This window comes from Rattus norvegicus, chromosome 13, assembly GCF_036323735.1.
Source record: "Rattus norvegicus strain BN/NHsdMcwi chromosome 13, GRCr8, whole genome shotgun sequence".
Classification (NCBI taxonomy): Eukaryota; Metazoa; Chordata; class Mammalia; order Rodentia; family Muridae; genus Rattus; species Rattus norvegicus.
The window spans coordinates 66,451,134-66,472,341 of record NC_086031.1 but is presented as its reverse complement, the minus strand read 5'-3'; the positions used below and the strand labels follow the sequence as shown (position 1 = coordinate 66,472,341).

At 41.6% G+C, this 21,208-nt stretch overlaps 1 protein-coding gene across 8 annotated transcripts in view; it reads right to left on the bottom strand.

Annotated features, from left to right (window-relative positions):
- Positions 1-1,845: 1,845 nt before the first annotated feature.
- Positions 1,846-21,208, bottom strand: part of Edem3 (ER degradation enhancing alpha-mannosidase like protein 3) — a 67,475-nt gene continuing 48,112 nt past the window's right edge. The window contains exons 14-21 of one of the 8 annotated variants that reach the window (XM_039090448.2): positions 18,621-18,786; positions 18,233-18,387; positions 17,109-17,265; positions 15,516-15,707; positions 14,760-14,925; positions 11,641-11,826; positions 10,489-10,536; positions 1,846-5,604 (exon numbers count right to left, since the gene is read on the bottom strand). In XM_039090448.2, the coding sequence (XP_038946376.1) occupies positions 5,198-5,604; positions 10,489-10,536; positions 11,641-11,826; positions 14,760-14,925; positions 15,516-15,707; positions 17,109-17,265; positions 18,233-18,387; positions 18,621-18,786 (1,477 nt within the window). In that variant the 3' untranslated portion in view covers positions 1,846-5,197. The remainder of the gene's footprint in view (positions 5,605-10,488; positions 10,537-11,640; positions 11,827-14,759; positions 14,926-15,515; positions 15,708-17,108; positions 17,266-18,232; positions 18,388-18,620; positions 18,787-21,208) is intronic. The other 7 variants (XM_039090449.2, XM_017598702.3, XM_039090450.2 and 4 more) reach the window with 7 other exon arrangements.

Sequence of the window (21,208 nt, the reverse complement as noted above, 5' to 3'; positions counted from 1 at the left end):
CCTTTTGAGAGCAGGCTAAGAGGGATCTGGAAACTGTCTATCACCGTGGCTGCTAACAAGAAGACAGGCTAGAATTGATTCAGTTTAATAGTTCTAAGGTAGGGCAGATGAGTGGCTGCAAGGCTTACCATTTCTAGTTGTAGCAGCTGTCAGGACCCATTTCTGTCGGGAAGTTTTGACAAGTCTATAGACGAAGAAGCTGAAAGAGAGTGAGTAGACAAAGTGGAGGAAGGCTGCTGGAGATGTCAGAGTGACTCCTGTGGAAGCAGCTAGCCCTCCAGAATGACGGTTCTCTAACTTTGGTCTATTTCCTTTTTGGTTCTCTCATCAGCCATGTGAGGAAACTGACTCTGAGAAGTCACATGCTATTATAAATCCTAACATTACCTCAGCATCACCTGCTGCTGTAAGACAGAGCTGGTGGTCAAAGTCCCTGCCCTTCAGAGCACCACAGGATTTCTAAGGGAACGTTCCCTCATAACCTATACTAGCCTTTTTTTACAGATCGAGTCTTCAAGAGGCCCGTCAATGGCAATGCCTTTGACGAGAGCACATAGTAATTGATTAGCCCAACACAAGCTCAGGCTAACAAGTGAGGTCTAAGTGCCCAGGCTGTATTTATTAACAGGTAGGTAGTTACTCTTCTCCATTAACCTTCAAAGGACTCACCTCTAAGTAGATGGAGCACCCAGTACAAACGAGTTTAAAAACAGTAGTAATTTTGTGTCACTGTTGGTAACATTTGTGTCTTGAATTTACTTATATTTAATAAAATTACTTGCCCTCTTTTAACATTATCATCAAAAGTCTGGCTGTGGTACTTTCATTGTCTTGGAAGAGCTGGGCAGATAGTGAGGTTGGGCCAATCACCCAGACAAGCGCAGACCGGATACTCTTACCTCATAACTTTCAGTCTCAGATGGGAGATGAGCTAAGTAGGAAGGGAGTGCGGCTGAGCAAAGGTCAGCAGAAATGAGGTGAATCAGGCCTGAGGAAGAGGGTGACCACTGGGACGAGCTCAGGTTCGCCTTCGGAATTAAACCAGAGCTCCCCTCCAGTGCGCGGTCATTAAATTTGGTACTTTGACTAAGATGCCTGGAACTTGTCCAAGTCTTAAACTGACAATGAACACCACATGATCTTACTGTGTCTGTTCAGAGACCCTGGGCGAGCAAGCGTTCAGAGCCATCAGAGGGTGTGACTGAAATGCAGCGGCTTCTTGGGGACGAACAAAAAAGGGCCAAGGCCAGTGTGCTGGTTTTAATGAGGCATGCCGTCACTACCCTCCTGCCGCCATAGGCTCTGGCGTGTAAGGATCTGATCCCCAGTCTGTGACACCATTTGAGGAGGTTTAGAGGCGTGGCCTTGCTTCTGCCACCACAATTTGCTGATTCCTGTTTATGGTTCTAGGTAGGAACTCTCAGGCGTTATGCTACCAAGTCTGATGGCTGCCACTCCCTGCCATGATGACGATGGACTTTTGTACCCTTGGGAACCATAAACCCAAAGCTGCTTTTGGTCATGGTCTTCAATACCGGAATAAAAAGTAAGTAATGAACCTACTTTTGATGATAATGTTAAAAGAGGGCAAGTAATTTTATTAAATATAAGTAAATTCAAGACACAAATGTTACCAACAGTGACACAAAATTACTACTGTTTTTAAACTCGTTTGTACTGGGTGCTATCTGAGTTTTAGAAGTGATGCTTGCATTGGTTTCTCTACCCCAAAACGCCTGCGGATTCACTGCCCTGGGGTAAAGAGAAACAAAAGGAAAACAGACATACCAAATTCTAGATATTTGTACAATGATTCTAAAAATCTGAAATTTAAAACTAGACCAGAATATTTACATGTTTTATTAAATTTACAATCAGTAATATAATCAAATACACAATTATATACAAGGATTATATACATTTTGCCCAGACTTTTACATCACAGTACATAGTTTCCATTAGAAATATTGTTTACATTTATCACCAAACAATAAAACCCAACAACAGTAGTGTTACAGCACCTGTTAGTACAGACAGCTTTTTCATAAATTACATCATAAGAAAATATACGGCTGTAAATTGGGCTTTTAAAAATGTCTTTTTATAAAATCTGAACATACAATGTTTCATTCACAGAATGTTTTTTTTTTTCTATGTTCTGACTGTAGCCTTGTGCATAAAACAACCAGCTGGAATATTTAGTAAATGCTACCCTCCCTCTAAAACTATAAGCACTGTTTGAATTACTTAGGCTGAGCTTTCTTTATGATGAGTCTGGCATGGAGTTTGGTGAGAAAACAAACGCTGGCTTTGCTATAAGAAAGGTTTATATGATGGTAATTTAAATCTAAAAGAATTCCCAAGAAAATAATTACATTAGTGAAATTGAAGTCAGAGAGTGCATAATTTTTCATTTAAAAATACCTAACACTGTAAAGAAAAAGGGAAAGGAAAATGACAAAGTAATTTGTTCTAAAACAGTTATACTCTTTTCGGAAGCTCATTACACAGGTTAGAAGGAAAAAGAAAACCTATTAACAAAATATCCCGCCCCAAACATACCTAGTAAATTACTATTCTTTCACATTTAATTTTTATGGGGAAAATATTGCAAATCAGGGCATATAATTTCAATGGAGTTTTTATGTGAGAAAAAACACCTAATTTTACTAGGTAAACAAGTTTTAAGACTTGAAAATACCTGAATTAAATACTTGCTCTAACCCTAATCTTTAGCTTTCAGGTAATCTGACTTGATTCCAGGTTTGTAAACATTATATAAATCTTTCTTAGTCAAACCATTTTATGGCTGTGGTGATCATTTCAGCTCTATTTCTAAGCAGTCAACATTTAACTGAGGTAGACCAGATGTTTCTAAACTCAGGGTCTCAGAATTCCCTGAATCTTCAGCAAGTAAATAAAATATCTATGAAAGGTTTTTAACAAACAACATCAACAACAATGAAAAGAAAATATTAAAAAAAAACTATGCTGTTGGAATTTTCTAGTGAACTCAAAGACTACTTTGTGGCAGTATGTGAAATGCGAAAATGAATGGAAAGTCAGTTAGAATGCTGTGTTCTGAAGGGGAACATATTGCTCCTTTCTTAAGTAGGGGAAACGGAGTTTATTCCTTCTAGATAGTAAGTAAAATGTCTTAAAGAATTTGGTTTTTCTAAACAAATCAATAGGTACATCTAGACCTCAATGAAGGGCAACAGCACCTCCTAGTGGCCAGAGGAATGGCACGTGGCAGTAAGCTGGCTTTCCTAGTGTCATGGGCTCCCCTTTATGCCCTAAGTTCTCAAGGGAAAAAAAATACATAGCTTTGATAACTTAGCAGAGTTTGATTTGGACAACAATGGCTTTGAGCTACAAATACAAAACCAATCCACACAAGGCTTCTGTAATCAAAGTCTCAGAGGAACATCTGTTCCGTTTCTCCCGCTCCAGTCCTATCAATCAAGTCAAATAATTAAGCTTCAGCTGTTTGCCAGCTTTGCAGAGAAATGAAACAAAGCACATCTACCTTCCATGACTCCGGATTGCAGGTCTGTCTGCTCGCACCAAACCACATGCAGGGAGACTAAATACCCAGTTTTGCTGTCAGGTTTAAGTTAATAAAGGCTGTGCCATCCTACCCCACCCCCAGGAATTCCCTAAGACTTATTACTCACTGACCAGTTTGGTTTAGTTGGACCTTTTGAGAACAGGTATTCATGCCCATAGAAAAGGGCTGGTTTACCTGGGACCTAAGTCATACTGTGTACACACACACACACACACACACACACACACACACACACACTGCATAGCACTGCTGCCTTTCATATCCATATGTAGGCTAAGTAATTCAGTACCTCAAAACCATGTTTTAGAGGGAAGTTATTGTGTGATGCCATGGTAAAAATTAAGTCCCTCAAATACTCCTTTAGAAGCAATTAAAATAAGCTTAAAAATAAATAAAATGAATAAAATCATGATTTCAATGTAGAACTATCAATAAGCAAAACCAAAAATAATTAAATGTGACAAGCTCCAGACTGCCACACCCAAAAAATAATCATCTTGTTCTTTTACTTATATGGCTATTTAGTTTTTACACAGGTCACCAGAGACTAAGTTTCAAGTCCACATCAGAAGGAGTATTTGTTAAAACAAAACTAAACCCATGATTTAACAGAAAATGTGACAGACTCCAGCTTCAAAGGAGAAAGACAGTAGTCACCCCAGGAATACAGACTACTACCATGGTTTCTCATGGCTCTGTAAGATAGGGAAATGGGACAGGGCTTGGAGATGAGCCTTCGGTCTCAAACTGCATACTAAACATGGGATGGAGTAAGGCTGATGGCTAGATAACCACCTTAGAGAAATGAACTAGAAAAGACTTCTAATCTACCCACAAGCAGCTAATGCTGACTTCCATTTAGAGTAGTCATTGCTTCCCCCATGGCGGCCCATTGGGAAGCTGATATTGCAACATTACAGTTCCTCCTTCTCTTTATCCCGAGCATTAAGCAACCAACTTCCACAATATCTCTAGGACCCTCTTCCTGGCCCCATAGTGGGTTTTTATGGAGACCTATGGAAAAAGTATACTGGCTTCACCTTTGGTTTAAATGCTAAGGTCGTTGTTGGGAGAGGAAAAGAAATCAAGTCGACTGTCTTGGCCATAGGTCACTGACTGAAGCAGGTAAGAGCGATGGCAGAAGCTGTTGTTACCGTGAATGCATCTGCTTCATGACCGTGGGTCACTTAGAGTGTTCCTGTGAAGGCAGCAAAGCCACAATGCCACACACTCACTCACATCTTCCCCGAGGGCTTCCGACCCCAACCCTAAGGCAGTGAAACTCCCTTCGGTTAGAAAGCTGCACTGACTCTTGTTCCCACTTCCCATGGCCGACTTCGTTTCTTGTTTACCCAGGAATGGCCAGTCATCTTTCCCTGGCCAGGGAGCTGCAGGTTATGCGTACCACCATTTGAGGGGTTGTGAGTTTCCACTTTGGATGGGACCGTTTCGGTGAGGTCAGCTCTAACACAGCATGCTCCAGATTCCTATGGTAACTACTTACCCTAGTCAGAACGTGCTCGAGCAATGCTCGGAGCCTCCCAGGAGAGCCTGCCTGGTACAGGGTGTTGAAAACCAGTTTACCTCTTCTTTTTAAATATCTACCACCAGACACTTTACAGAGAGTCATAGTTCGTCCTTCTCCATCATTTCAAATGCTTCTATGTCTTCATTCCAGTCTGCTAGTATGGAGTCCATAGGCTGGGCCTTCGTACCCCAGCTGACGTTCGGACTGGGGTCTTCCTCGGTTTCGGGTTGATCTTGAAGCTGGTTATCTAAGTCTGTGCACTCACCATCAAGACCTGCCGTCTCCTGGGTCTCTGTGGGGCTAGAGATCTGTTCAGAAGGCGCAAAGCCCGCAGCCTCTTCACTGTCTGCTGGCGATGGTGGCTCTGAGGGAGACTCCAGAGGGTTTCCAGGGCTCTCCTGATCAGCCAAGCCGACTGTCTGAGGAAGTGGCAGCATCTGCTCTGCACTTTGATTCTGAGAGTCGTTTTCAGAAGACGGCTGGTCTTCATTTTCCACCTCAGGATCTGCACAGGAAAGAAACAACACATAACTCTCAGGCACCACACTCACAAAGTCACCTGGTTTCTGCAATAAAATAAAGAAATAAAGCAGTTGTATCATTGCAGAGCAGGAAACAGTGGCACTGACGTCAAGGTCTTACGATCACATTTTCTGTGTAGCTATGAGTAGAATGGCTGACAGTGAAAATAAATGTCACTCCAAATGGAAAGGAACAATAATTAATAGATAATCCTGATTTGGATGAGGATTAATAAGTAACAAAAGCACAAAACAAAAATGTTAAAATGCATATAAAATTTCAACATCATAACTAGAGATGGCTCAGTGGCTAAGTGTGCTTACTGGACAATGATTAGGACGGGACTGGATCTCAGCACCCACGGAACAAGCTGGCAACTCACAGATATCTGTCAGTTCCAAAGGATCCTACGGCCTCCATGTGCACACACACACACACACCCCTACTCATACAATCAGGCACACACATACAATTCATTAACACATAACTTCACGAAAGTTTGCACACAAGAACATCCTAAATGTAATAAATTAAAAAAAATTTTTTTTTGGTTCTTTTTTTCGGAGCTGGGGACCGAACCCAGGGCCTTGCGCTTCCTAGGCAAGCGCTCTACCACTGAGCTAAATCCCCAACCCCAAATTTAAATTTTTAATAGCATGTATCGCAGCTTGAAACTATTTGTTGGAAAAGTGAAATGTCCACTCAGTGATCCACTTAAATTCAAACAGAAAAACCTGATGGTTACAGGTGTGATTATAACTCATCAAAATATTTTCATAAAGACAAGAACTGAGATTGTTAATAAAACTATTACTGCGTATCTGTGAACTTTAAAGTAATTCTAAAATTCACTAGGAGCCTGAGCAGGTAGTTTTTGTAATGAACATAAAATATAAAAGCCCTGGAAGTACTCTGAGTTCCTATAATACAGTATCTAATCGGCCTTGTCACCCATTGGCCACATCCTGCTGCGCCTCTTTCTGGAATGCAGCCAAGAGAACTCTCCCAGCTCCTGGTGCCAGAGAGAAAATGAGGAGTGAAAGCTAAGACTATGTCTGTCTTTAAGCACCTCACAGCCCAACAAGAAAACAATATTTACAAAAACTGGATGTGAATACACATAAGTGAAAAACCCCACTTTTAATCCAGGAGATTGGCATGTGCTACAAGAAAAGCTGCGGTAACAGCATCTGAGGGCTCCTTCGGAACGTAAGCAGAGCTTGGGGTCAGAGAGGGAAGAAATGGACCTACTATGAAACCAAACCAACCCTGGAGGACATGTGGACAGGCAGGCACATACAGGTGAGGACGCAGTCTCCCCTCAGCTAGGATGACCCTATTAGGGGAGTTTCTGCACACACATGCGCACACACGCTCACTCTCTCCAGTTCAGGTCCTGAGTCTTTGGATGACGTGATAGTTTAAATAAGAACAGTCTGTCACCCACAGACTTGAGTGTTGACACTTGGTCCCCAGTTGCCCTAGGTGGTGCTATTTGGGAAAGTTTAGGAGGTAGAGTCTTCTTGGAGGAAGTGTGTTTGCTCAGGATGAACTTTGGGGGTTTGATAGCCTAGACCCACTTCCATTCATTCTCTGTTCTCTGGTTGACATTAAGACATGGTCTCTCTTCAGCAGGATTCTAACACTGTGGAAAGAAATGTCATCCACACATATATATCCACATATAACTGTAGACTGAAACTAAAACATGGTGGTCTGAATGAAAACAGCCCCAAGAGGCCCATAGAGAGCTGCACTGTCAGGAGGTGTGGCTCTGAAGTTTCAAATGCTCAAGTCAGGCCCAGTCACTTTCTCTTCCTGCTGCCTGCAGACATAGAACTCTTAGCTACCTCTCCAGCACCAGATCTGCCTATGCTGCTATGCTTCCTGCCATGAGGATAATGGACTCGACCTCTGAAACTGTAAGCCAGACCCAATTACATGCCTTCCTTTATAAGAGTTGCCATGCTCATGTTGTCTCTTCACAGCAACAGAATACTGACTAAGACATAAACCAAATCTGATTTTAAGAACACTACCAAAGTTAATAAAGAATTGTAAAGAAAACTGAGTGCAGGCATCATTAACTCCTCAATAGAAACGCCAGCAGCTAAAAGTGAAATTGTACATTCTTTCCTAATTAAAAAAAAACAAACACAAAACAAATTTATGACAGCTCTTAGTGCTTAAAATATACAATTATAATAACAGTAAAAATAAGAGCTGATTAAATTTATAGATATGTTCCAGAACAAGACACTGTCACATTTAACAGTTTTCTATTCTCTATAAAAATACGCAAATACATGATTTCAAAAATAAATCTCATTTCTACTTCTTTTAGTTTTTTAACTAAAACTGAAATTCTGAACAGATTCAGTAAGGGAAGAGCTACCATATGAATGTATTCAAATCAAAGCTTGAGTTCCTTGCACAAGAATAAACAAATGGGCTAGAAAAACAGAAGTGTGAGTGTTGCCTATTTGGTGTAAAGACTGTGGATCCACAGAACAAAAGCCAGCAGGAGCAGCAGCCATGCCAGCCTGGGCTCTGAGAGGAAAAAAGACTCAAAGGAGCTGAGTCAGCCCTGTTACATCTAAGGTACCTGTCACCCGTCTAAAGGGGGTAATGTCAATGCAGAAATGGCATATCAGAAAGCCAAGAAACAAAGAACATTAGTGGGTCTTACTGATAAAAGGGGAAGATAATGGTGAAAACCTAAGAGTTTGAATGTTCTACAATCATTCTCTCACCAGCACATTCTATGAACTAAAAGCAAAGCTCACACAGTTAAGAAGAGCTATATATTAAACATCGTGCAGTACAATCATTGAATGGCACACAGAGGGTGCCATTTGATCTGGGAATAGAATGGCTGAACTTCTCACAGAGGAAAAGAGCCACAGGGATACGAAAAACCGACAGGTGACTCCACACAGACATGGCCTGTTAGAGAAGGGAGGGCAGGCAGGCGAGCTTGGCTTTCTGACCATAACGCTGAGCTGCTCCTCTCCAGGCAGAGAGCCATCTGCTCATGTCTGAGGCTACCCTTGCAGGACTCAGACCTTTACCACTGCTCTTGCACCGTCCAGCGCCTGGGCAGCCACACTGAAGCCTACTTTGGATGGGTTATTTGAGGACTGAGACTGCTTGGCTTAAATTTGGGACAGTTTGTACGACAGGACTCTTTTAATCGCTCTTCCATTTTCTGTCTGACTTTTTATCCGACAAACACACAAACACAATAGTTGCCTGGAAAGCATTTGTCTCTAGCCTCCGGGGCACAGAGGCCTGCCTGTTCTGTAGGCTGGAAGCATGAGAACATCTGGATCTTTAAATGCTGGTGTTTTCCTCCACAGTCAAAGGAGAGGGAAAACTGCTCTAAAGTGTTAACTGCATTAATTTAAAGGTAACCAACACATTTTTGTTTGTGAGACAGGGCTGGAATCATTAATTATCTTTTAAAATTCAAAATTTGAAGCAATGAGAACTAAGAGACACAGTGTTAAAACTGTGTGATGATAACTTAACTTTAGAAGTGTTAACCGTTTCCCTAAGGAAGCAAGGTTTCTACTTGATAAACTTGTAGTGTTTTTGCTTCTGAAGAATGTGTAATGTCTGGAAGCTGTTGCCAGCAGGTAGAAGGATGGCATCAGATACACACATCCTAACAGTCAAACCTGTCAGAAAAAAGTGGGTATAGGAGGGAGCGTCTGGGGCTTCTATTTCCTGTATTATAAGTGCAAAGGACTTCTCATCCACAAGGAATGCGACTTCATCTTGGAAGGATGATCTGAAGACATTTTGCTGCTTACATTAGGTACTTATTACTTGAGGGTCCTTATATAATTCTAACTAGAACTCGTGATGCAGAACCAAGAGACAGAAAGGTCTTCTGGGTGTCGTTCCACGTCCTTCAAATTGCAGGCGAAGAACTACTGTACTATGGTTGTCTGCTGAGTATGTCCACATGGAGAATCAGAGTCTCACTCGGCACAGTGGAGAACGCAGGAGCTTCCACCTCCACCAAGCACATCAGCCGACACTGATGCTGGCAAAGCACAAGATGTGGTGAAGGTGTGAGACCACTACAGAATCTAACGTCTCAGAATATTGTCCTAAGTGAATGGAGTGGTTGACCCTATAGAATTAGTATCGCTGGTTTATCTTACAACGATGAATATTAATAATTATAACTTGTTGGTTTGGATAACAGTTATACATTTCTGAAAGACTATTATATACACAAATCTTAAAACCTTTATCAAACGAGCACTATAGGATTAACAGTTCAATAAAGTCATGGAATATCAAAGTGCTCTAAAGCATCACTTCCATAATGCCTTCTTAACTGTAGTTTTTAAGGGACTACTGCGCCTTAGCAAGTTTTGTCTAGTAAGATGGCCATCTTCTTCCTTACCCTCTCCCTGGTCTGTGGGACACCTGTTCACCATAATCACAGTCTTAACAGATCTGTGCCTCTCACCTCCACAGGAGCTTGTAAACAAGCCAATACTGTAAATATTTTACTTTCTACGTAAATGAAAAATGATCCAAAGTAATCCTTTCTTATATAACAATGCTGCTCTTAGGGTGACTCGTGTGTGGGCGTGGATCAGTGGATTCAGCTAGAGTGTGGAATATATAATTAATAGAATTGATTATGGAAGGATCAATAAAGAATTATTATTAGTGGATAACTGACTAGAGATGGAAGTTACAAATTACATTAAGTCATATATTATGGTACTCAGTGAAACAAAATTATATATATAATAATTGGTTTGTTAAAACAAAATTATATATGCATGTATGTGTAGTACAGACACACGCATATATAATTGGTTTTTAAGTGCGAGATACTTACTACTGTTAATAATGTAGCTTGGAATCCTTTTACCTTTTAATATGGCTGCTGAAATTCCCACGGCAGCACAAGAGAGGGAAAGCAAAGGTTACAGAGTTACAGAGCAATACTAACCGCCTGCGTCCGATGAGCAGCAGAGTAGAAGGGAGGGGGTTTTGAAAAGGGCCCCGGAAAGAGAAAATCAAGTACACAGGAGGGTTTGAGAAGATCGGGATGTTTGTCTTCTGTTTCCATGCGTACACATCCTTACATAGCCCACTCATTCACTCCACTGCTCTGAAGTAACTGACAAGTCAAAGACTCTCAAAGAACCAAGCGGTACAAGAAGACAAAACACTGACCAGGACAGCACTGTACTGTCAGCATTTAAAAAGGATGTCTCATGTGGAAGTCACAGTGAAATAAGTTGGTTCCAAGTATCTCTGGGCTATTAACAGCCCCTTATGTACCACATAGCACCACTCACTTAAGGAAGATGGGGAGGACAGTTCCCTCTACAACTCGGCCTAGAATGACTGCTACCAGGAGCAGAGTCATAGCCTGTACCTGACATTCTGCTCCCCCTCAGCTCCCCTATCTCCTCAGGTGTGAAAACTGTGCGGACTTTACACAGAGGTTTCAAAGAACTTTGAGATTCCTAACAGCATGTGTAACTCCATGTATTTATACCCGTGAGACAAATCAATGCAGATGGCAGCAGGAGGAGCTGCTGCATTTAACGCTTTTATCAAGGCTGCACATGACAGTCCAGGTTGCTGGTAAGACCACTGCTATCATACTGTATAAAACCCCTGCATGTAAAACTGTAATTCTAATAGCATTCCAATTCAGCCAGCAAAACAAATGTTTTACTATTTATAATTACAATAAATTACTATTAGTAATTCTTAATACTAATAGTAAATTATTAAAAACAACTTATTATTTAGAATTTAATCTGTATTATATATAATTAAAAATAATAAATGCTAATGATATTAATAAAGTAAAAACAATAAATTACTAATGTTTCCAAAAGAAAAGTTATAAACCACCATCTAAAAGCGTTACGTGTTTTAGCAGTGAACTAGAACTAAAGAAGCAAGCCTACATGACTTCCGTCAGCAGTTCTGCTGGGCTCAACAGGACCAGCACACTAGCCCTGGCTGTTACCTCGGTCTCTCGCTTTGTCAGAAAGGAGCACCTCCACCTGCTCGTGCTCACGGATGGCGTCCAAGATGATGCTGCCTTCCTTGCTGAACAGGAACAGCATGGGGATCTTGATGTCGTCTGTGTCTTTCCCGTCGCCAGCCATCTGGAACAGGGGGGCTGTGTCACTGCTGCTCCCCTCATTGTCATCTGCCCAGAAAACAAAGAGGGAGTCACTGCTTGTGACCTGCTGATGAAGATGCTCTTGTGTACCAAAAAAATGAGTATAACCTTTACATGAACTCATTTTATTATGATTTATCCTAAGGAATAATTGAAATCAGCAAAAACTCTAACCTCAAAGAAATTTACTGGACTGCACAGTTCTAAACCACTCTCAATAAATTATGATGAATTTCCTGATACGGAAAACAGTGTGTGAACTGCACGGCACACATTTCCTGACTGTGCTATTTTCATATGTGTAAGGAAAAGCCTACACATGAACAATGTGAATGGCCAGGACCACACAGATATAACTGTGAATGGCTAGGATCACACAGATATAACTGTGAATGAACTTTTAGATTTCCTCTAATGGTTTTATTACAGTTTGAACATTTCTAATTCAAAATTTTAAAATGCTCCCAAGCCATGAATTTGGACCAGGGACTGAACTGGTAATAAGCTGAATTGAACAGTATTATTAAAGTTATTGCGCACTGGTTAAGTGACAGTGAAATCCTCTGACAATGTCAATGTCAATCACAGCCACTTGCCGTGTCATACATCAGCGTCCCTGAGTAAAGGACAGCCCCATCGCTCATGTTTGCTTCACAGGCCCAATCTTCCTCTCAGTAACGGCTGATCAGACAAAAGACGGCTGTCTGACCCCTGACCTGCTAGAACTGCCACACAGACATACTGTTTCTGCAGTAACCATCCATTAAGTGACTCACACTGTGTGTCTGGCTGCCTTTTGGGAACTGTGAACAGAGAGGGAGAGGGACCAGGTGTGGGAGGAGACGCAGCTGTAAGACCCAAAGCTGAGACAGCGCGGATGAAAGCAAAGGTGGAGCCTGTCAGCACAGCAACTCGAGCTCAGTTCCTCAGGTTTGCCAGCTGTATGTCCTACTTTTGGGCTGAATGAAAATCATTCCTTTCCATATAATAAACAATCTCTCTTCTTAAAATAACAAGTAAATTATTACTTCCTGCAGTCAAATGATTTCTAAGGTAATTTGTATTTTTAGTCCTCATAATAAAAAAAATTTACCAAAAGAAAAAAATGCTTTATAGGAAAAAAAATTTAGGGGAAAGATGTCACACATTAAATTTATTGTTTTTAATTAAATTTTCTGAGAACAACAATAGAACCCAGTGTAGGATTTTGCACCAATAGCTACTAAAAAAAAATGTCTGACCTGACAGTCTTTATACATCAGAGAACATCATGAAGACTGTGCCCAGAAACTAGGAGACTCTTATACACGGAAAGATATTTTTTAAAAGATTGATATACACATCCTACGCTATGTTTTACACTTTAAATTTCTGTTAAGTCTTGGTAAGTAAGACATGCTCACAATCATAGTGACAATAAGATCCTAAGTTCCTCAGTAGGAGTGAGCACCGTCAATGGGAAGTAGCCAAGGACAAACGGGGTGACTGAGGGCCTGGGAAGGGCTCGTTGGTACAGCACCCACCACACAAGCACGGAGACACTAATGTGGATCCGAGTACCCACATAAAAGCTGGCTAGTGTGACACACATCCGAAACCCTCGCACTGGGAGTTAGGGCGACAGGCAGACTCAGTTCACTGCCAGTCAATGTAGCGAATTCATGAGCTCTGGGCTCTGTGAAAGACTACAGCTGGGAAGACCCTGACCCTACCTCTGGCCTCCATGCACATGTGCATGCACACACAAACCTGTACATATGCACGCTCCAGAGATTTATGTGAGGAGTCAGAAAAACTTCCTGTAACTGGCCACACAGTGAACGCTGCTGGCACTGCCCCTGTACAATTCAAAGCACTGAGACAGTACGCACACGCATCGCTTTGCCTGGGTCTCAGTAACAAACTGAGACACAAGCTAGAGGAGGCCCACAGGCAATGTGGGTTTAATTATTAAACACACTTTCTCCTAAAACTGTAATAAAATTTATTCACTTAAACAATCATTTTAGTACCCATATAGAATAAACAAAGGGAATAGTAAAAAATTTTTGCTAAACATTATTAAGTGTTCACAGTTTGTTTATGAGTCAAAAGCAGGGTCACCCCTGCTACACACACCCAATCTGCCCTTTAAATGTCTTACGTACTCTCAATGTAAAAATGGATGCTAATTAAGGAAAATAAAAAAATGCAAAATGAACTTTCTCAGTCAAATCACAGCTGATGTAGGATTCCAGTCTTCCACTTCTTTGTAAATGCAAATGCCTTTTTACCTTGAACATCCAAAATGTCATACTGCTGCTGATAATCATAGCTTGTTGGGGAAGTGGGAGGGAAAGAAGAGCAAACCCGCAGGTTGAAACACGTGGGTGAGGCAAGCTAAGACTGTCCATGTGTAAGTTCAGCAGAGACGTCCACAGGGAGACAACATCCTAGCACTAGTGCTTATGTGCCTCTCGGAATTGTGTAGCTCAAAGGAAGACTTTTCAGAAAGAAAGGACAATAGCTGAAGCTGGGCCAAAATGGCATTGCCAGTTCCAAAGCCTGCCACCCTGTGGAGGGAGGGACAGAAGTCTCTAAAGGCTGCCCACTGCAGGTGGCTGGGTGCAGGTCTCCCCCCCCACCCCCCACAGCTGGGGACTGAACCCAGGGCCTTGCATTTGCTAGGCAAGCGCTCTACCACTGAGCTAAATCCCCAAGCCCCTGAGTGCAGCTCTTACCTGGCGTCTTTCTGAGGACAGTTTCTTTTCCAGAGTGTGGGTATTTTCACAGCACTCTGACTCCACCCTCGCACCTCACCCTAAATATTTTTGCTGACAAACTCGTTTCTGGATTGTCAAGAAATGATCATGTCCCTGAATCATCTATCCTTTATGTTGTCAAAATATAAATAAGCTAACATCCTTTTGACAAGATTTAAAAACAAAACAAAAGGAAAAGGCCCCAGTCACCTCACTCACCAATCACAATGCCACCGATGGCGCCAGCATTCTGGATGTTTCGAGCCTTTTCTGCAAACATGCACTGTCCTCTTTGTATCAAGGCAATTTTTCCCATCACTGCCTCAGGGTTAGTGAGCTCCGAACAGCCATTATATGGTTTACTGCTTGCAACAAATCCTCTTGTCTGTCAGAAATAAAGGCGACCTAAATCATCTTCTTCAATTGTAACTAGTTCCATTTTAGTATCGTAAGCTTTAAGGGAAGGGCCCTCTTTCCCTCCCTCCCTCTCTCCCTCTCCCGAGTGTGTGGACACAAACAAAAGCCACAGATCAATCATCAGTCTCATCCACCATCAAGAGCCATTCACCTCAACTTTTGAGACTGGGTTTCTCACAGACCTTGGGGCTCACAGGCTGGCCAAAGGATCCTCAGAAATTCTCTTGTCTGTGCCCAGGCTGTGATTAAACGAGGGCGCTAATGTGCCCAGCTTTAATTCGGGTGCTTGGGGATGAGTGTGTGCACAGCAAGCACTCTAATGACCACAGCCACTCAGCCAGAGAGCCACTTAAGAGCCTTTAACCAAATGCAGGAGGCTGGGTGCTCAGGTGTGCTATGCTGTGCTATGCTGGGGACTGAAGCTAGGGGCTCGCCCAGCTGAGCATGTGTCTCCACCACTGAGTCCCCCAGCTTCTACATGGAAAGCTACTACAGAAGAGACAAAGAAGTCAAATACTTACTATTTAAACTCCAATACGCTTACTGGAGTGCACATACCTCTTTGTGTTTAGACAGATCCAGCCCAAACTGAGCTGGTCCAGCAGTTAAGACTACCCTGCCAAAAAATGGGTGGGAGATAATCTGTACAGCTCGAGGAGGCAGCTGCTGCTCCTTCTGTTGCTGACTGGACAACTCTATCATCTCCTGCATGAACCGCAACCCGTCCTCAGCATCAACTGAACTCGCAGCCTACGAAGGAAACAGATTCAGGGAGCTTAGCTGTCCTCCTGCAAACTTTCCCATCTTCTGACTTTCTAAATTACAGACTTGTGCGTGGAATTTCTCTCCTCTTAATTCACGTTTGTACTAAATATCTGCGATCTGACCTGACCTGATACACTACTTTCATCAATGAAATGTTCTGAAAGCAACAGTCTGTAATTTTTCTCCGTGTCTCTTTCTTACTGTACACGCCAGCTCTGGGGTAGACCCGAAACTGTCCTGTATCAAATGCCCCAGCACCCTCTGGTTTTCCCGTTGAAGGAAAAGAAAGCTTCTGCTTTCAGAGAAAAGAGCTTTCAGAGAAAGAAGATACAATTCAAGTTAGGGTGGATACAGGCTGAGAGGTAGAAAGCATCTGTAGGGAGCAGAGGTATAAACCGTGGGTTTGGGGTAAAGTTCAGAATGAGTGCTATATGCACATGTCCAAGACAGCAACCATTCAAAGCTAACAGCAGAAACAGGGTACTGTTGAAGAAGAGAGAAAAGAATGCCACCTAGAGTCTGAGCTGGGTCTCCACTGAGCGGGTGCTGTACCAGGGAAGCAGCTACAAAGGAATGTACACGGCAAAGAGTGAGAACCGGAAAGGAACTGTGCTGCTGGGACACCCTGGGAGCCGAAAGGAAGACAGTCTTTGGAGAAGGAGAATCATCAGTTAAGCAAAGGGAAACTGTACTAATGACTAAGAGGCCACAGGAGGCCACTACTTCAATGGTGGCCTAAGTGAAAGCATTAGAAATGCCACACTCACAACTAAGGACCACAAGGACAGAGGGATATTCTTAAATGAAGTACGGAGGTGACAAAAACACAGATGAGCATGTGAGGGAAGGCAATGTCGTGGGAAGGCTGGTCTGAGTAAAGGCTGTCTGTGTGAATGTGCTTACAGCTTAGAACCATTCAGAAGACTATGCTGTTCAGAATCAACGAGCTAATAACCTAAGTAACTTAAAGGGTTAAGAGGCTTAAAAACTTTAAAGTAACAACCAATAAAAATTTATCTAAAAAGTATGTTATATTGTTCAGGAACAAATGTATACAAAGCTTGGTTTCTATGATGACTGAACTACCAAGATTCAATACTTTTGGGAAACTAAAACAGTGTGAAATATTATTGCATAAATATTAAAATTAACCTCTAACTCAAAATAAAACAATGGAGAGACAATGAACTGAGAAAGACAATTTAGATTTACTACTTTTGACTGTAGTGATATAAACAAATTATCCCAACTGATCCCACAGACTTTGGATCTTTCCAAAAGACTCCATGTGTGTTTCCTCCTCACGCTTCCACCAGTCCAATGCCTTCACCTTATTCAAGCTAACGACCAAAGAGACAGTACCGAGCCCACACAGCAATGTCTTACTTGGATTGCATGTTGGACCAGCTGGACTCGCCCATCTTTGAGGTGAATCAAACTCACCCCCATCTTCTTCAGGATTTCTAAATGTTCAGGGTTAGTGGCCATAAAATCTCTGGCTCTCAGAGGAGGCTTAGCTCCACTTCTGAAACTCTCCTCTCTGCTGAAAGGAATCAGAAGCAAGGCTTACAACTACACATTACAAGTAGGGAAGTATCAAAGTAAAATAAGAATAATCTCAGTAGATATTTGCAAAACACCTAATTTTAGATCTGGCAGAGCTGTAGCAATTCATTTTCCCATGCATAATTCTGATTATTAACAAACTGTGCCACTTTTACCTGTGTGTATGCATTTGTGTGTGTGTTTCAGTAAAGTAGACCATGTATGCTGCCTTTCTCTAAACTTATATTTCTCACAATTTTTTCCAGTTTTAATTTTTAAAAACTGTCTGCATGTATGTCTGTGCACCATGTGCATGCAGTGCCCTTCAAAGCCAGAGGTGGATGTCACATCCCTGGGACTACGGTTACAGACAGTTGTGAACTGCCCTGTGGGCACAAAGAATGGAACCTGGGTCCTTGGAAAGGCGGCCTCAGCAGCCCTTACAATATTTTAAAAGCAAAACAATACTTTCAATAATGCCTACTTCACCCTTTTAGTTCCCTGTGGTCAACAGCCTTTATAAGAGCTATCTAGACAGAAGAAAGTGAGTTTGTTTATATGCCTCCCAAGTAAGTTTAGCTACAATCAAGAAGGAATTCTTAAAAAAATAAATAAATAAATAAATAAAACACAAAGCAATATAAAACCTGTCTTCCCACTATGCAGAAACTACAGGGAAAACATCAAGACACACTGAATTAACTAATGAATCTCGTGTCAAAAACAAGCCAGATAAATTTAAAAACTGTTGTATACTATCTATTATTAAACAAAAATGCAAAAAAGTTCACATAATTTTTCTTCAATAAAAACTACATATCTCAGTGTCTTTGGTCTCATGGAAAGTCTTTATAGCTCCTTAAGCACAGTTATTTATTATGAATTAAATGGCATTAACTCTATTATTAAATACGGTGGTATTTATTATAAAATAACTATGGTATTAAATATAAAACAATACATACACTCTGATGATGCCTCTTGGACAGCTCTTATCCACCACGTTTTTCAAGGGTTCACGGATGCTCTGGGCATACAATGGATCATTAGGAAAAAGAATCTGCGTGTTTGGACAAGTCCAATCAAAGTTACTATCATCCAGTTCTGTGTATTCTGAGGTCTAGAACATAAAAAAAATGTAACAAATAATAGTGATAACTTAATATTATGGATAAAAAGGAAATATTTTTATTAAACAAGATGCCCTAAAAGAAAATGAGACAATATTGTAAGTAGGTCCCTCCTACTATACATATATTATCTGAGTTCTAATTATAGGTTACTTCTAACTTAGAGAAAGGAAACAAATATATAAAAGTGAAAGGTGATGAAGGCATTTAACTTAAAACTCACTGTGTTCTTCTTCGAGATGTTTCGGTTTGTGGTAGAAAGCCAAAGAGGTAACAGATGAGCCTCTGTTGTAAAGATATAGTCTTCTATGTCAAAAATAATGTCTTCTTTATCAGCAAATAACAGGTACAGATATTTGAACATTTCAGCCAAGAAGAACGAATCCATTCTAAATTGAAGTTACAAATAAATATTTAAAAATCCAAATAGCAGTGTTAGAGTCGATATAATTCTAAGTGTTTCGGGTTGGGGATTTAGCTCAGTGGTAGAGCGCTTGCCTAGGAAGCGCAAGGCCCTGGGTTCGGTCCCCAGCTCCGGAAAAAAAAAAAAAAAAAAAAAAAAAAGTGGTCCACCAATTCTAAGTGTTTCAACCCTCCATTGTCAAAATAACCTGAACCCGAGTATAATGCAGTACACAAAAGACCAGAGGAGCTGCCCACCACTACCATCAATCTTAGCAAAAATACACAAAAAGAAACCTGCAAAAATTCCCACACAAAATCCACACCACTCTATTTTTTGTTTGTTTTTTTGAGACAGGGAGCTTTGGCTATCCTAGAACTGGAACTCTCTGTAGACCAGGCTATCCTTGAACTCACAGAGAATGGCTTTCCTCTGCCTTCTGAGTGCTGGGATTAAGGTCTAAGACATAACTGCTTGTTCTGTTTTGTTTTAATTAATTAATTTATGCTTTGACTTGTTTAAATGTAGGTGTGCTTATTCTGCATTCACCCCCATATACCAGAAGAGGGCATCTGACCTCAGGACCTCTGAGCCATCTCACCAGCCCCCACACTACTCATCTGACAGATTCTCTAATGTCCCATAAAGGAATCTTCAAGTCATGTTAACAGATGGATAAGACACGTCACTTTGATGACATTTGTTATGGGGGTATTTATGTAATGAGAAGTTTTAAAGGTATCATTATAAAAAGTTCCACAGAAGTAAACACAAAGCCCCAGGACTGTAGGCACAGCTTTGTACGACACTTATGTCCTGGGGCTGTGAGGTTTATCTATTTGGTTACAACACGCCTTCACAAATAGTTTAATGTTACAACATTTTAAAGAGAATGGTTTAATGTTATTTCATTTTAAAGTGAAATAAAATAACACATCAGGAAAAGAGTATCTAGGGAGTAGATGGAATTTCAGCATCAAAGTTAAGGATTCTTACTCCCTCCCACAGCAAGGCCTTGACAGTGACAGATGCCTATGGTTTGTTTAATAGGTTGCATCTGACCACAGTTCTAGCCAAGCTGAGCTCTTGACTCACTGTAGGCCCTCAGTGACGCTTACTAAACTGAATGCAAAATGAAAGGGCATGACTAAGAATGATGGGACTGGTGAAGAACTGGGCTTTAAAAATGAAGCTCTTGGGGTTGGGGATTTAGCTCAGTGGTAGAGCGCTTGCCTAGGAAGCGCAAGGCCCTGGGTTCGGTCCCCAGCTCCGAAAAAAAAAAAAAAAAATGAAGCTCTTCTGCTAAGGAGCTCGCTGACCACTGGGACATTACCTAAAGACTGTGACTTCTGTTCCTGCTCTGCAAAGGGAACAAAACAGCAGGTTTATGTCTGAGAGTGAAACCACAACTCTACTCTTTCCTGTGTCTGAACGTGTGTGTGTGGTGAGTATGAGGAAGTCAGAGGCTGGCATGTATGTGAACGGCTGTGTAGTGAGTATGGGGAGGTCAGAGGCTGACATGTATGTGAACGGCTGTGTAGTGAGTATGGGGAGGTCAGAGGCTGACATGTATGTGAATGGCTGTGTAGTGAGTATGGGCAGGTCAGAGGCTGACATGTATGTGAACGGCTGTGTAGTGAGTATGGGGAGGTCAGAGGCTGACATGTATGTGAATGGCTGTGTAGTGAGTATGGGGAGGTCAGAGGCTGACATGTATGTGAATGGCTGTGTAGTGAGTATGGGCAGGTCAGAGGCTGACATGTATTTGAATGGCTGTGTAGTGAGTATGGGGAGGTCAGAGGCTGACATGGGTGTGTTCTATCACTCTCCACCTTACGATTTGAGACAGAGTTTTCCACCAGGCCTGGAACTAGTCAGCTGGTTAGACCAGGTAGCCAGTGGGCTCCGAGCATCCTGTTTCTGCCCCTGCAACTCTGGGGCTTACGGACACATGTGGCCAAACCTGGCTCTTTATGTGGGTGCTGGGGTCACACTCCTCATGTCGTGCAGCAGACACTTTACTCACTGAGCCATGTCCTGGTTATAATATCTTACAACCTTGTGATCGTAGCTCCGCCTTTCTCAATGCTACTTTGAGAACTACAGACTGAGGGGTAGATTAATGAGAAAGAACAGTGAGATTGAACAAATCTGTGAACTGATTGTAAAACATGTTTTGTAAGCATTTAGAAAAGAGTGTGACATAGGCGGATCCCTCATCTCTAAGTTCCAGATGATCTGGTTTGTCTAAAGGCAGAAACACATGCAAACAAACACAAATGCAGGGCAGTCCCATGTCTGACGGGACCACCACACTGCACATTACTGCAAGGTCTTCAAAGATTTCATTTTCATTTTCCTTGTCAATTAGATTACTTTTAGTAATCACATATTACTAGAAAAATGCA